The 12,831-nt window shown below is 42.8% G+C and overlaps 1 protein-coding gene across 6 annotated transcripts in view; it reads left to right on the forward strand.

Moving 5' to 3' along the window:
- The first annotated feature begins 294 nt into the window (after positions 1 to 294).
- Positions 295 to 12,831, forward strand: part of PTPRM (protein tyrosine phosphatase receptor type M) — a 790,604-nt gene continuing 778,067 nt past the window's right edge. For 5 of the 6 annotated variants that reach the window (XM_012745922.2, XM_012745925.2, XM_012745923.2 and 2 more), the window contains exon 1: positions 440 to 853. In XM_012745922.2, the coding sequence (XP_012601376.1) occupies positions 781 to 853 (73 nt within the window). In that variant the 5' untranslated portion in view covers positions 440 to 780. Of the gene's footprint in view, positions 854 to 12,831 lie in introns of all 6 variants that reach the window. The other variant, XM_012745929.2, reaches the window with a different exon arrangement.

Genomic DNA, 12,831 nt, shown 5'->3' on the forward strand with positions numbered 1-12,831 from the left:
TCCACAGTCACCCTCCCCCAAGCCAGCCACCAAAACAGAAGACGCGGCCGGGCCGAGGAGGGGAAAGGGTGGCAACCCGTGTGGCCGCTCGTCCCCGCGCGGCTGACGCCTGCACCCGCGGCGAGAGCGGCGGTGGCCGCGGGGCCGCCCCCAGCCAAGCTCCCGGAGGCGCCGGCGGCCGAGCGTCGGGCCACCGACTGGCGGGGCGCGGGCGCTCACGCCCTCTAGCGGGCCGCGGCGGCGCCGGGCGGCCGTGACGTGGGCGCTCCCTTCAGCCGGCCTGCAGGGCACCGCCAGTCAGTCGGGGAGCAAGAGCCCCGCGCGCAGCCGGCGCGGGCTCGGCCAAAGGCGCGCCGCCGCCCGGGGCTGGGCTCGGGGCTGCCTGTGGAGAGGCGGCGGGCAGGACGCGCGCAGCCGCGGCCACCGCCACCGCCACGGCCGGCGGCTCGGGTCCCGGGCAGGGGAAGGCGAGCGGCGGCGGACTCAGCCGCCGGAACCGAGGGAGGATTTTGGCTCCGCGGGCGCGCCCTCCGCTCCCTCTCGCAGCAGCGCCAGACGCCGAGTGGGGCCAGGGGCCGGGGAGGAGGACGCAGAACCCTGTCCCCGCGCCCCGAGAGCCGCCGGAGTTCGGACTTCTGCAACTGTTGGCACTTTGGGGCTCGGCTCGGTGCCGCGCCGTTTACCCTTCTTCCTCACTGCCTTGAAACCAAAGCTGCCGTCCCCACTCTGCCCTCGCGCGCCCACCCGCCGCCGGGAGCGGCCCGGCGCGCACTAGGCACCATGAGGAGACTTGGGACTTGCCTGGCGACTTTGGCCGGACTTTTGCTAACTGCAGCAGGCGAGACGTTCTCAGGTAAGCGGACAGTCTCTGCCGCCCCAGGGCGCTCGGGCAGGAGCGGGGCGTCCGGAATGCCGGCAGCTCCTGGGTGGGAGAGCGCGAGGCGGGCGTCGGGGCCGGGCGGGGGCGCGGCGGGCCGGGCACCGCGCCTGCCCGTCAGCGGGCGCCGGGCGAGGGGCCGGAGGGGAGGCATTAGCGGAGCACTCGGCCGGCGGAGCGGAGGGGCCTCGCGGGCGAGCCGCCCCCGCCGGGAGCCCCCCACCTCGGCCCCTGTCCCTCCAGGGCCTGGGCTTGTGCTCGGGGTCGGGCAGCTGCTACTCCCAAGTCCCTGGCCGGCTCCAGAAGGAACAGAAAACTTTGCCTGAAGTTCCTGGCTGTAGCCGCCGGGCGTAGGCGCTGCACGGTCCCCTCCGACCCGAGCAGCGGCCAGGCCGAGGCCGCGGGTATTCGGCTGTGCCCGCAGCGATCGCCCGGACCCGGCGGCGGCTCCGGCGGCGGTCTCCGGTGCCCTGCCCTCCCTGCTGCCCCTGCCCGCGCGGCTGCGACCTCGGCAGGTCCCCGTGGCCGCGCGGCGCGTCCGGAGAGGGCAGGCGGGCGTTCCTCGTCGGTCCCAGCGGGAGGACTCGGCGGCCGCAGAGCGAGCGGGCCGGCCCCCAGGCCCGGGGCCGCCGTGGTCCGGCGCCCCGGCGGGCTCCCCTTCCCCACTCTCTGCCCCCTAGCGGAGCGGCGCGGCTGGCGGCAACTTGTTAACCCAGCCGGGCTGCCGGGCCCAGGTGGGAGAGCCGGACGGGCGCGGGAGCGAGCCTGGGCGCGGGTGCCTGCACGCGCTCGGCGGGGTGTGTGGAGCCGAGCCGGGGTCAGGCTTGGGCCGAACCCAGCGCGGTGTCACCGGGTTACCTCCAGGGTCTCTTCGCTACCTGGAGGACAGGCGTGGATAGATGGCAAATGCTGGCACCTTTGCATGCCTTCTTTCTTGTGTTAATTATTTCATTAAGGTCCACATACGTTGGTAACAGTGGGCTTTCATCTTTTTCGTTTAATTAAAAAATCTTGCTATTTGGTTCTAAACTTGGTTTGCCAAATAAGTTTCTATGTTTATTTGGGAGGAATGAGTAAGTTTTATTTTTTTAATGTTTTTTATTTGATGAAGGAAACATTAATAGTAAAGAGCACATTTAAAACATTAAAAGCCGTTTGGCCCCCTGGGACGTGGAAACAAGTTTTTATTTTTTTGGCGTTTAGGACTATTGGCTGTTGGTCCTTTGTACACACAGAGGACACAGAGGGTTGTGTCTTGTGTGTTGCTGATCTGCAGGACCCTTGACCACAGTTGGCCTCAGAGATGGAGTGGAGCTTTAGTCATCGGATTGTTCTGCGCTTTGAAACCCGAACCATCAACTTCAGTAGACAAATACCCTTTCCCTAAGTTTAGTATTTCCTTAACCGTCTGGCAATTGCACGTGTTCCAGAGGGTTTAACATAATGATCCACTGCTTTCTGATATAAAATTGATGCAGATTTCGCCCTGCGTTCTTATTAGTGAATAATAGAGTAGCAGTTGCCAGTTTGAGAGCCATGTAACTAATTATTAGTATTAGAAACCAAGTCTGAGGGTCTTAGTGATGGTTTTCTCTTAAGACCCGTAATAACTCCCTCCTGGGATTTGTTTAAAGTTAAGCTGTGTCAAATATTGTTTGGATGAATTTTTAAATTGTGTGCAAGGGAGGTGAGACAAATATTTAGATAGCTTATTTAAACCATGAGTCCTCCATCACTAAAAAACTATTTCAGCCTCAGTAGTACTGACCTATGTCCTTGTTATGGCTGATTTAAATGGTCAGTCAAACCAACATAAACTCTTACTAAAATTTAGCCTAATTTTTCTTTGGAAGGAAATATGTCTTTCTATTTGTTTGAGTTATCATACCATTAACTGAAGTATTTCTTTTTCAGAAAAAAAGCATTATCCTGGTATGTTAGTGGGTAAAGGGTAAATAAAGGGCAGTATCCAAGCAATTGCTTAAAAATGTTGAAATTTTAAAAGTTTGAAGTTGGCAAATTTCATGTGTGCAAGGATCAGATATGTTGTTGCATTTTGTTACATTTTTTTTCTCTCCACCTTGAGTTTTAGGTAGTATGGGTGTGTGAAGCACTTAATGCCTTGCAAAAGTCAGGGTGTTATTTTTTTCCCCATATGTTGGGAAAATTAGTTCTGATGCTAGGAATGGCATTGCCATTTAATTCTTTTTAAGAGTATACCAGAAATTGTAATAATTGACTGCTTTTCACCTGCCTTGGGAATCAATTTTAGAGATAGAAGATCTAGATTGTAAGATACTTGAAGACAAAGTCATTTTGTTTTTCTTCTTTGTTCTTCAAAATGCACTTAACATAGAGTCTTAGACCCAACAGGCACTCACTGTTTGTTGAATAAATTACTACTGTGCATTTTGATCATTTGCAAACATTCAAATTGTGTGTGAACTGAGTGCGATAGGAAAGCGGGGAGAGGAATGATTGTTAAAAGTTAGGTCTTGGTTTGCATTTTCTAGGCTGGGTTTTCTGTAGGCCACCCAACGGAGTAAATCATGAAGATTTCTATAATCGGAGGAGGTTTTTTGTATAAGTAAGATTTATACACAAGACACTCTGCTATTCCCCTTCTTCAGTACTCTCCTGTCCTCTTTTGGAATGGGGTTGGAATTAAGATTGTTAATCATTTCAGGAGGTAGGACTACACATAATCTGGTCACCAGGTATCAGAAATAGAGTGCTAAACTTGAGGAGGAAAGAATTACTATTTTGGCCCATGAGGACTTTATTTACTGTGAACATTTCATTAAAAAAATTGTTTTTCATCTTTACAGTTTCTAAATTGTTAGGCAAAATAGTGGAGTTTCACTTTGTCTTCTAGGCTTTTTAATGTTCACTAAAAATAACTTTGGTAAGAAAGTAAGATATAAGGAAGAATGTTAAGTCATTTTATTTTTGCTTGAAAGTCTCTTTTCCAGGGTGAGAAGCCAAAGAGTTGGAAAGTCATTCCTCTTTGACCCAATTTCTTAAAAGCCCAGTTGTAACATATATTATACAGTGAAGTGTTTAGTTCTACATTACAATGGTTCTGATAGGTTATATTCTGTTAAGTAAGCTTTGGTTTGCAGAAATAGAAATACAGACTTGGCCCTTTGTTTCAACTACAGTAGTATTTGGAATACATTTAACCTTAACATAACCATGTGAATCTGGAATTCTTGTGAAGAAATTAAAAAAAAAAATCTTTTAAGGATGTTTGTGGGAAAACTGCTGAAATCTGAAAAATGTCTGTAGTTAATATTGTTGTACCAATGTTAATTTCTTAGTTTTGGTAATTCTCTGCTTATATAAGATGTTAACATTAGGGGAAGCTGGGCGAAGGGTGTACTTGAACTCTTTCTACTGTTTTTGCTACTCTTCTGTAAGTCGAAAATACAAACTTTTAAAGTACCCTGTACAAAGAAAGGGAATATATTTGTTTAGCAGTTTGATTTACTTTTTCTTTTTCAGATAATTATAGCATTTTCCATTTTTCATGATGCTTTCACTGGATTGATAATTGATATGAAGAAAATACTTCAAATTTAAATCACTAAGCATGAAAGAAATATGCCAAGAAATTACTATAACATTTCTAGTGTTATGTGTATGTAAAGAATTGCTTGAGCATAATAAATTGTTCTGATCAAGAAAATTATAGGTTTTAATTTCTCATATTTTCAAAAGGTTATTTTGCAGACTTTTTCAGAAAAGAAGCTACTGACATATAGTGATATATGGATAAGGTTGTATATATAATTTGAATAATTCTAAATCAACTGTCCTTAACAAACAAGTGATTTGAATTATGTCTTTAAATTATATAAACCATATATAAATGAAGCATACCCTTTACATTTGTGATAAATTGGTTTTATAATTTAAATATTTCTGTGACATTCTAGAAAAGTTAATGGCTTTGTTTAAATTTTCATAGCTCTCTAACTATTGCGATACATTCTAGGAATTGAGGCTCTACACAGTATATCTATTTTGGTAAAGGAACTATGTTTTAGATTAGGTATTTTTCCTTAAAATTTTTGTTTTAGATTTCATTAAGTTTTCAAGAATAAATATGTATTATTATCTAAATATCCTAAGACATAGTTTTCATTTGGGGGTCAAGATTTTTAATGAGTTATATGCTTTTTCAACAGTGTAACATTTTTTTAAAGGGTGGTATCACCATGGATTTTACTTTAATTCTAAGATTCCTCTCTTTGAAAACCAACTTTCCCACAGACAGTTTCACATTTTAGTGTGCTTTCTATCTTTATAAATACAACATACTACGTGTTAGTAGGCTTATTTTATAAGTGTAGGAAGTCTTTCAAACTCACAAATGAAACATTTAAAAAAGACAAAATACTATGAGCCTTCCATTATAAGAGGATGCAGCTTCTCTTTGGTTCCTAAAATACTGGGGTGGTTTTGAGTTTAGTCATCAGAAAGCCTGGGTTTACACTGTAGCTCAGAAAAACCCAGCAGAGAAAAATAAGTTGGGCTGCATTGGGTGGGGAGGAGGAAGGATTTAGTCACCAAGCTTCTTAGTCTGTAGTCCCCCCCTTCCCTCCTACTGGTGGTGTGGCTGGCAAGGCCAGGGCATAATTAAGGGGCTGGGAGTGAGAGAAAAAGAAAACAGGATGAGAAGAAAAGGGTGTGCTTAGGCGTGGGGCATGACAAGCTCTGCAGACCCTAGCAGGGGAGGGTTACTGCCTTTATGCCCTCTTTGCTGTTAAGGTGGGAAATATGGAAAGTTGAGGGAAGGCTATCAAGGGTGACAATTGTGCAGGTAGACCATGGTGACGTCCTACTCCTCAGGGATTTTAGGTGGCTCTGGGGAGGGCCTGGGATATTGGGCAGGCGTTGCTGTGAACTACATTTAAATGTGTGCTTCTCAAAACTTAGTGTGCACGAGGATCACGTGGTGTCTTCCTCCTAAGTGCTGCTTTCTAGGGCTCAGCCTTGGTGATTTTGATGTCGAAGGTTGGTGGAGGAGAGGCCCACACCATTCCCAGGTGGTTCCCAACTACTCTTTGGAGAAACATTGTCCTAAAAGAGGAGTTTTTTAAGTGTTGTCCTTGGGCTGGCAGCATCTGCTTTACTCTGGAAGTTTTTAAACATGTAGACTCTCGGTCCTGAGTCAAACTGGGGATAGGACTCAGCAATCTGTGTGACAAGTCCTCTGTGGGATTCTGATGTGCTGCAAATTCAAACCACTGCTCCAGAAGAACTGGGATCCTCATCCTCCATTGTCCTCTTGTCTCCAGGGACAAAAGCTGAAACAGAACTGGGGTAGAATTATAGGCACGTTCATTCACTTCCTAGTCTCTTCATTAACACGGCTAAAGCTGTGAGCACGGTGCTGTGATTGTCCCCAGTCTTATCTGGGGAAGATACTGGATCCAGCCAGTGGTTAAACTCAAGTGAAAAAAGTTTTCTATAATTTTACTTACCACAATGTAACATTTTAACTAAATTTTGCTGTAATGGTTAGCCATTGGAAATTACCCTGGGTTGATATTTCACACAAAAGATAATTGGTGGCTTGTTGTAATAAGCATGTAGCCCAATGTGCTTATTAAAATAATGCTTATTAAAATATTTAATTCAAGTAAATATTGAGCACTTACTGTTTGTAAGGCCCCTTTGTGGGTGGAAATGAGCAAAGATAAGGAAGATATAGTTAACCATACTTTGAAAAGTTGTTCATCTATTAAAAGTTTTGAAATTTAAAACAGAAAGAAAAAGGGGGAACTTTGACTTTGGAAATAAACTTCACATAAAATAAAGATTTTCATTAGACATCTATTTAAAGTAATTGTATATCCTAAACTAGAGCCTAATTTTTTCCTTAGCTCCAAAAGACAATCATTGCATCTCTGTCATTTAACATTCTAGGTAAATAAAGGTAATTGTGATGCCATTTGACACATTTATCTTGAACACGTTGTCAACCAGCCTTTCTGGGAAATGGTTGAGGAGTGCTTGTGGAAAGCCTGCCGGCCTCCTGCTGCTTGTTCCTCCTGCTGCCATACGCAGCTGATCACTAGGTGTAGCTGCATCCCTAAACCCACCTTTCTGAGCCCGGAAAGGCCCAGTCTTATCCACGGAAGGCTTCCTGGACTTGCTTCACTTACAGCTAAAGAAAGGCATCATAGTTAGTGGACTTTTAGCTGCTTGTATGTGTATCTCTAAATCTTTATTGTAAAATTAAATTCTTTAGTGTAAGTTGAAGTTCCACTAGTGCTAGATATAGTTTATCTTATAATTCAGCATTGACCCAAAGACAACTTTAGACTGTCTGCGATAATCTTACTTTTCTGCTGTGTGATATGTTGCTACTAGTATATATATAGTGGTGAAACTGGAAGTAGTAGTATATATTTGCTAACTAAGAGTTAATATTAACCTTGGGGCCTTTCTTGCAGTAGACTAGAAAAGCAGTGGAGTGGATGGCTCTGTGTAGGTGTATAACATTTTTAAGGAGTGGCTTGTCTATGCTTTGCTTACATCTGTAAGAGATTACTTGTACAAAGTTGAGGGTTTAGGTATATAACTCAAGAAGTCATTAAAGTCTGCATGGAAATCTGATTCAGTCAGTTTTCCTGTTTAAAACTCAGAACACTAATGAGTCATTAGAAACTTTTTATACAAAGCACCAGTGTTGGGCCCTGGGTTCGAGGTCACAGGAGGGTGGAGGATCTGATTAAAGAAGGCTGTGTAGCTTACCTTAGAAACTGGGGGTTATGTGGGTAGTAAATGACCTTGAGGGCTAAAAGAGTGATGACTGTAGGACATAGAGGAGAGAAGAATGACAGTAGAGGAGTCAGAGACTTTGCAAAACTCAGAAGGTTTTAAAATCTGTGGAGGAAAAGGCCACTGTTTAACAGAATGATTTATTTCAATATGCAACAGCCTAAGCAGAAGCAAAGCATTTACTTTTTATGGGCTGCAAAGCATAAAAGCTTATAGAGCATAAGTTTGTTTTCGGATGGGTGAATATTCATCTTAATCTCTTTCTTATTCAATATGTCAAAAGCAGACTTACTGCATACAATGGAAAGAATTAGTTTGGTACTGTAGAAGTCAGAAGCCCCATTACTTCTCCCCTGTTTTCAGCTGTGGAGTTAGCATAGATTCACAGGTGGGTTTATGACCAGTGAAAAGGGATTGAGTGATCTGTCTTTTGTACACAGTCCCAGGGTTGTGGATGAGATACATTCCTGAGAACATCTTTAGGTTGGATTTGTATGTAACTCAGATCCCTAATGAACAGTGTATAAATGGTAATAATAATAATACTATAGTGAGTCACGTGGTAGTATAGCATATTATTGTAATAATAATGGTAATAATACTGTTTTATAATAATAAGTTACAGAAACTATTGTGTTCTTTCTTTTAATTCAAATAAACAGAACATAAAAGCAAGCTCATACAAAAATTTAGGTAGGAGATAGAAATTTCCAAAAAAATATTAAGGGTTAACACTCACCTAGTGTTGCATCAATGTCTTGCTTACTGGAAGGGGCATTTGTGAGGCAAGAAGGTAGCTAACATTCCTCAGAAGAAGATGATGGAGATGGTACTGGAGAAGATGGAGTGGGTGCTGGAGAATCAGGATTTGATTCCATTGCTGGAGGAGGGGAGCTTTTCTTGACAAAGATATCTAGGGTTGTTTGCACAGCCTTTTTCTTTTTTTCATCATAAATGGGCTTGTAGCTGAAAGGGGTAGCCTTGTGAAAATAACAGGAAAATACCTAATCCTGCAATTTCCCCAGTAACAGTTAAAGATCAGTCCCAGGAGTTCTCTCACTAACAGGTGCCCTGCAGGAGTTCTGTTTTGCACAACTTCTGAAAAGACCTGAATAGATGGAGGAGAAGAGATGTAAATCTCTTTCCTTCAGAATTGTCTTTTGAGAATCTGGTTTTACAGAGTTCCTGAGTAAACAGCAGGAGAATGAGCTGTAGCCTCAGCCATATCTCCAGGGCATAGTCACATCTCCTACCTCCATTCCAAGGAAAAGCATGCAAACCAGCTCTTGGACTTTGACATATTGCTGCCACTTTTGTCCACTGACAGCCATCTCTGTTTTTTTCTCTTTGTCCCTATAAAACCAGCAAGCCACTTAGGCCTCACTGCTGATACTCCCTTCTCTTTCTTTGGAATGCCACACCCTCTCTCCCTACTACCACCTTCCCCTCTCTGTTTCATTCTCTCTCTCACTCTCTCCCCTCTAAGAAGATAAAATAAACTTTTAACTTTTACATATATCCTAATCTCTGCATGACAAATCTTTCTCCATCCACACCATGAACCCCTACTAGGATTTCCACCCTAACGGTAGCAGCCGATGTTTTCAACTACACGGTAAACCTTTTTAAACTGCTCACTGTTAGGATCTTGCTCCCTGAGCTTAGCAAATCCTGCTTCAGTGAGATGAAAGGCTTCAGCTGATTCTTTTGTAGTAAACTTTCTTGGCTGTGGATCTTCTGATTCTTAATGTTCTTGTGTTTCTATGAGCTGTTTATCTATGAGACTAATCACTAGTAAAGATGCTGCACCAGTGACTGCTTACGCCATGTGGGTTTGTTTATACATGTGCAGAAGAAACTAGTTCCCGAATTATTAATTATTTAATTGTAAATTATCCTATGGGGAGCCTTGGTAGCCCATTTACAAGTACAGAACACCTTAAGTTGAGTTGTCTGTAACTTGGGGACTGCCTGTAATCTGTTTTTGGTGGATACTATTTGATGGAAACAATCAATCTATTTCTAATACATACTATTTGATCTTCTCGGTTTGAGTAGCTTGAGGTACTTTACAACTTGTAAAAACAACATCTTGAAATTGACTCTGTCATATTCTATCTAGACATAAAGTGATTTAAATCATTCCTTTTAAATACTGATAATGTATAAAACCAAATTACTGAATAGTTTTAGCATGTAATAATCACTCAGCAAATATTGAATGAATTTCCCTTGGAGAAGAAAAAATCAAATTACTTATGTTTTCTGCTGTTTTTTTTTTCTTCCTATCATGTTTGACTTTTTTAAGCATTTCAAATAACCTTAAACAATAGAACCAGACTGTGGGTTTAGAGCCTGGTGCCATTAGCAATTTATAAGTGCATAGAGATTCAGTTGCTAAATTTAAAGGAAAAAGTGTTACCTTTTGTTAATTAAATATATAAAATAAGCCTATAGTTTTATCATGTATAATAAAATTTTATAAATCAGTTATTGTTATAAAGTAGAATTTTGATATAGTACTGATCACTAATAAATGAAATTTACTGTGGGATAGATTTATCATGACTCTAGGGGGATTTGATTTAGTCACTGGTATATTAAAAGAACCATAGTATCACCAGTAGGAAGGTTCCATGACAGGGAATAATATATATTATCTCTGCTGCCGTTTATTTCTGATATAGAATGAAATTAATTATACCTACACAGAGCTCAGGCTGTATCATGATAACATCAGGCTCGTCTTCATTATAGCAGGCATGGTTTCATTCCTTTTTCATTCAGTGTGGTATACTCTCAAGTGATAAAACTTAATAAAAATAGGCTACTTCGATGACAATCTCATAAACAATGTTTCCTGCTCCTTGACTTCTGCTGTCTTGGCCACCGAGTGTGGCGTGACATTTCCATGAGCCAGGGCATTGGTAACCCTTGGCATTGTGTTCTGTGTGTGCTGCCGGGGCTCCCCTAGTCTCTGTGCATCCCTGTTTTCATCCCATTGTGTGGCTTTTTAAAGAGCCTCTCCTCTTCTTTCTAGCACTACCCAGTGGGCAGGGCCCCTGGTAGGCAGCTGGTTTGAGAATTCTCATAGGTTTGGAGTGCAGCCTCCCCAGGCAGAGGGACAGGGGGCCATGTCCTCTGTTAAGGCAGCAATGTCAGCCATAGGGTCCCTGAGGTGTGGGCAGAAGCCTCTGGTCAGATCAGGTCTTCCTGACTTTGAATTCTGTTTCCACCTCTGAATAGCCTTGTGGCCTTGGGCATGTTATTAATATTTCATTTTACTGAACCTCAATCTTTTCTGGAAAAATACCTCGCAGAATTCTAATAAAGACTACATTGGAGAACCCTGCTGCGATGTTAGGGGGCCTCTGGAGGTGACAGGGCCTAATGCGTGTCTAATGGTCAAGAGAAGAAGGGATTGATCAGTGTGTTCTCTTATCCTCCATGCACATTATAGGTTGTAAGGACTCTGTTTTTATAAGTAAAAAAGGGTTGAATATTGGCAATTTCATGATTCAAACTTAACACATTCCCTTTCTGTTCCTGAAGCTTTGATAGTTGTGGTGCCAGGAGACTGTATAAGAGACATATAAGTATATATATGTGCTTATATATGTATGTATGTTATAAACATACAGCCAATATGTTTTAAAAGAAAAAAGGCCCCTGAAATGAGCGAAGTGATTTCCTCTGAATTGGCACCATGAGAAGCCAGAGCTACTCAGTGCTGGACAGGTAGTGTTGGATGCCTGCATTGGGGTCACCTGAAGCTCTTGTTAAAACTGCAGGTTCCTGGCTCCCACAGAGCTACTAAATCAGAATTGCCAGAGTAGGGCCACAGAAATTGGTAAACACCTCAAATGAATTTGATGTTCATTAAAGAGTTACTAGAAGGAGAGTAATGGTGACTCAGAGACCCTGCCCTTGTACAGAATTTATTATATCTTCTCTGACTAGTGTTAAGAAAGCATCTGAGGATCACTATGTGAATTATTACATGCCAAGCCATAATTGACCAGAGAGCATTTCTTTTATGAAGCAGAGGCTTTCTGTGTCTGAAGAGAATACAAGTTCTGAAACAAACCATTTTATACAGACTCATCTGCTTCGTACCCATCTTCCAACTTGGTAAACTCTAGTAAATGTGACATCAGTCTGGAACTTTTAGTATATAGTGAAAAAATAAAGACGCTTCAGAGTAATCAAAACACAGATGATTTTAGATCTCTAAATTTGCAAATTTGAGCTGCATTTTGAAATGACTCATTCAGGGAAGATCATGAGACAAGATGATCTGCAAAGTATTTTGGGAAGATTATTTTCTACCACTTATTCCTTTACTTTGTGTTCATTGAAGCATATGGACACTTTGGAATAATTTGTCTTAGGAGCCTCATAAGCATGGGCCAAAAGCTTGACATTTTGATTATAGTGGTTCTTAAAAGTCTCACAAACCTTAAAATGGGCATACTATTTCGTTAACTCACTTGAAATTTCTGTTAGCATATCGTTGTGGCCCAGGAAGACAGGTGCTTGTCAAAATGTAGTCTCTGGGAGAGGTGGCTCATTAAGTTATCTCAAATATGACATCTCTAGCTGTTACCTCGATAAGTTGACATCCTTAGATTCAGATTTCTCACCTGTAAAATGACATTTGATTCAAGGATCTATAAGGTCTCTCCAGTCACTTAACAAGCGTGAGCACAGTCATCTACTTACATCTTAGGTCAGATTAGTTTGTCAGATAGCACTGGTGTAAGAAAATGGGACCTGGATCACTGAGTCACTTTTTTGATGGGTGAGCATGGGAGAAATGTCTAGTCTATTGGGTCCCATCTGAGAGAGTGCCCCATATAGCGACGAGGTTGCTTGCTAACAGGAAGTGGGCATTAAAGGGCTGTCTGCTGGATTTTAGATGCTTTGCAGATTTGCCATGGGCTTTGTCTGCTAAGATATGCACTGAGCATAAGAGAAGTTCACTTTTTCCCTTTGTACTTGAGAGTGTAGCTACCATTCACGGGTGCCACCAAAGGCTCTGCAGAACTAGACTGTGAAGGCCTGTGATTTTCTGCTTAAATATTGGCAACATAGGTAAGCCTTATTTCAGGGCCTTAGCATTGATAGTGATAAATGATAACCATATATTGAGCACTAACTAT

This window comes from Microcebus murinus, chromosome 17, assembly GCF_040939455.1.
Source record: "Microcebus murinus isolate Inina chromosome 17, M.murinus_Inina_mat1.0, whole genome shotgun sequence".
Lineage (NCBI taxonomy): Eukaryota > Metazoa > Chordata > Mammalia > Primates > Cheirogaleidae > Microcebus > Microcebus murinus.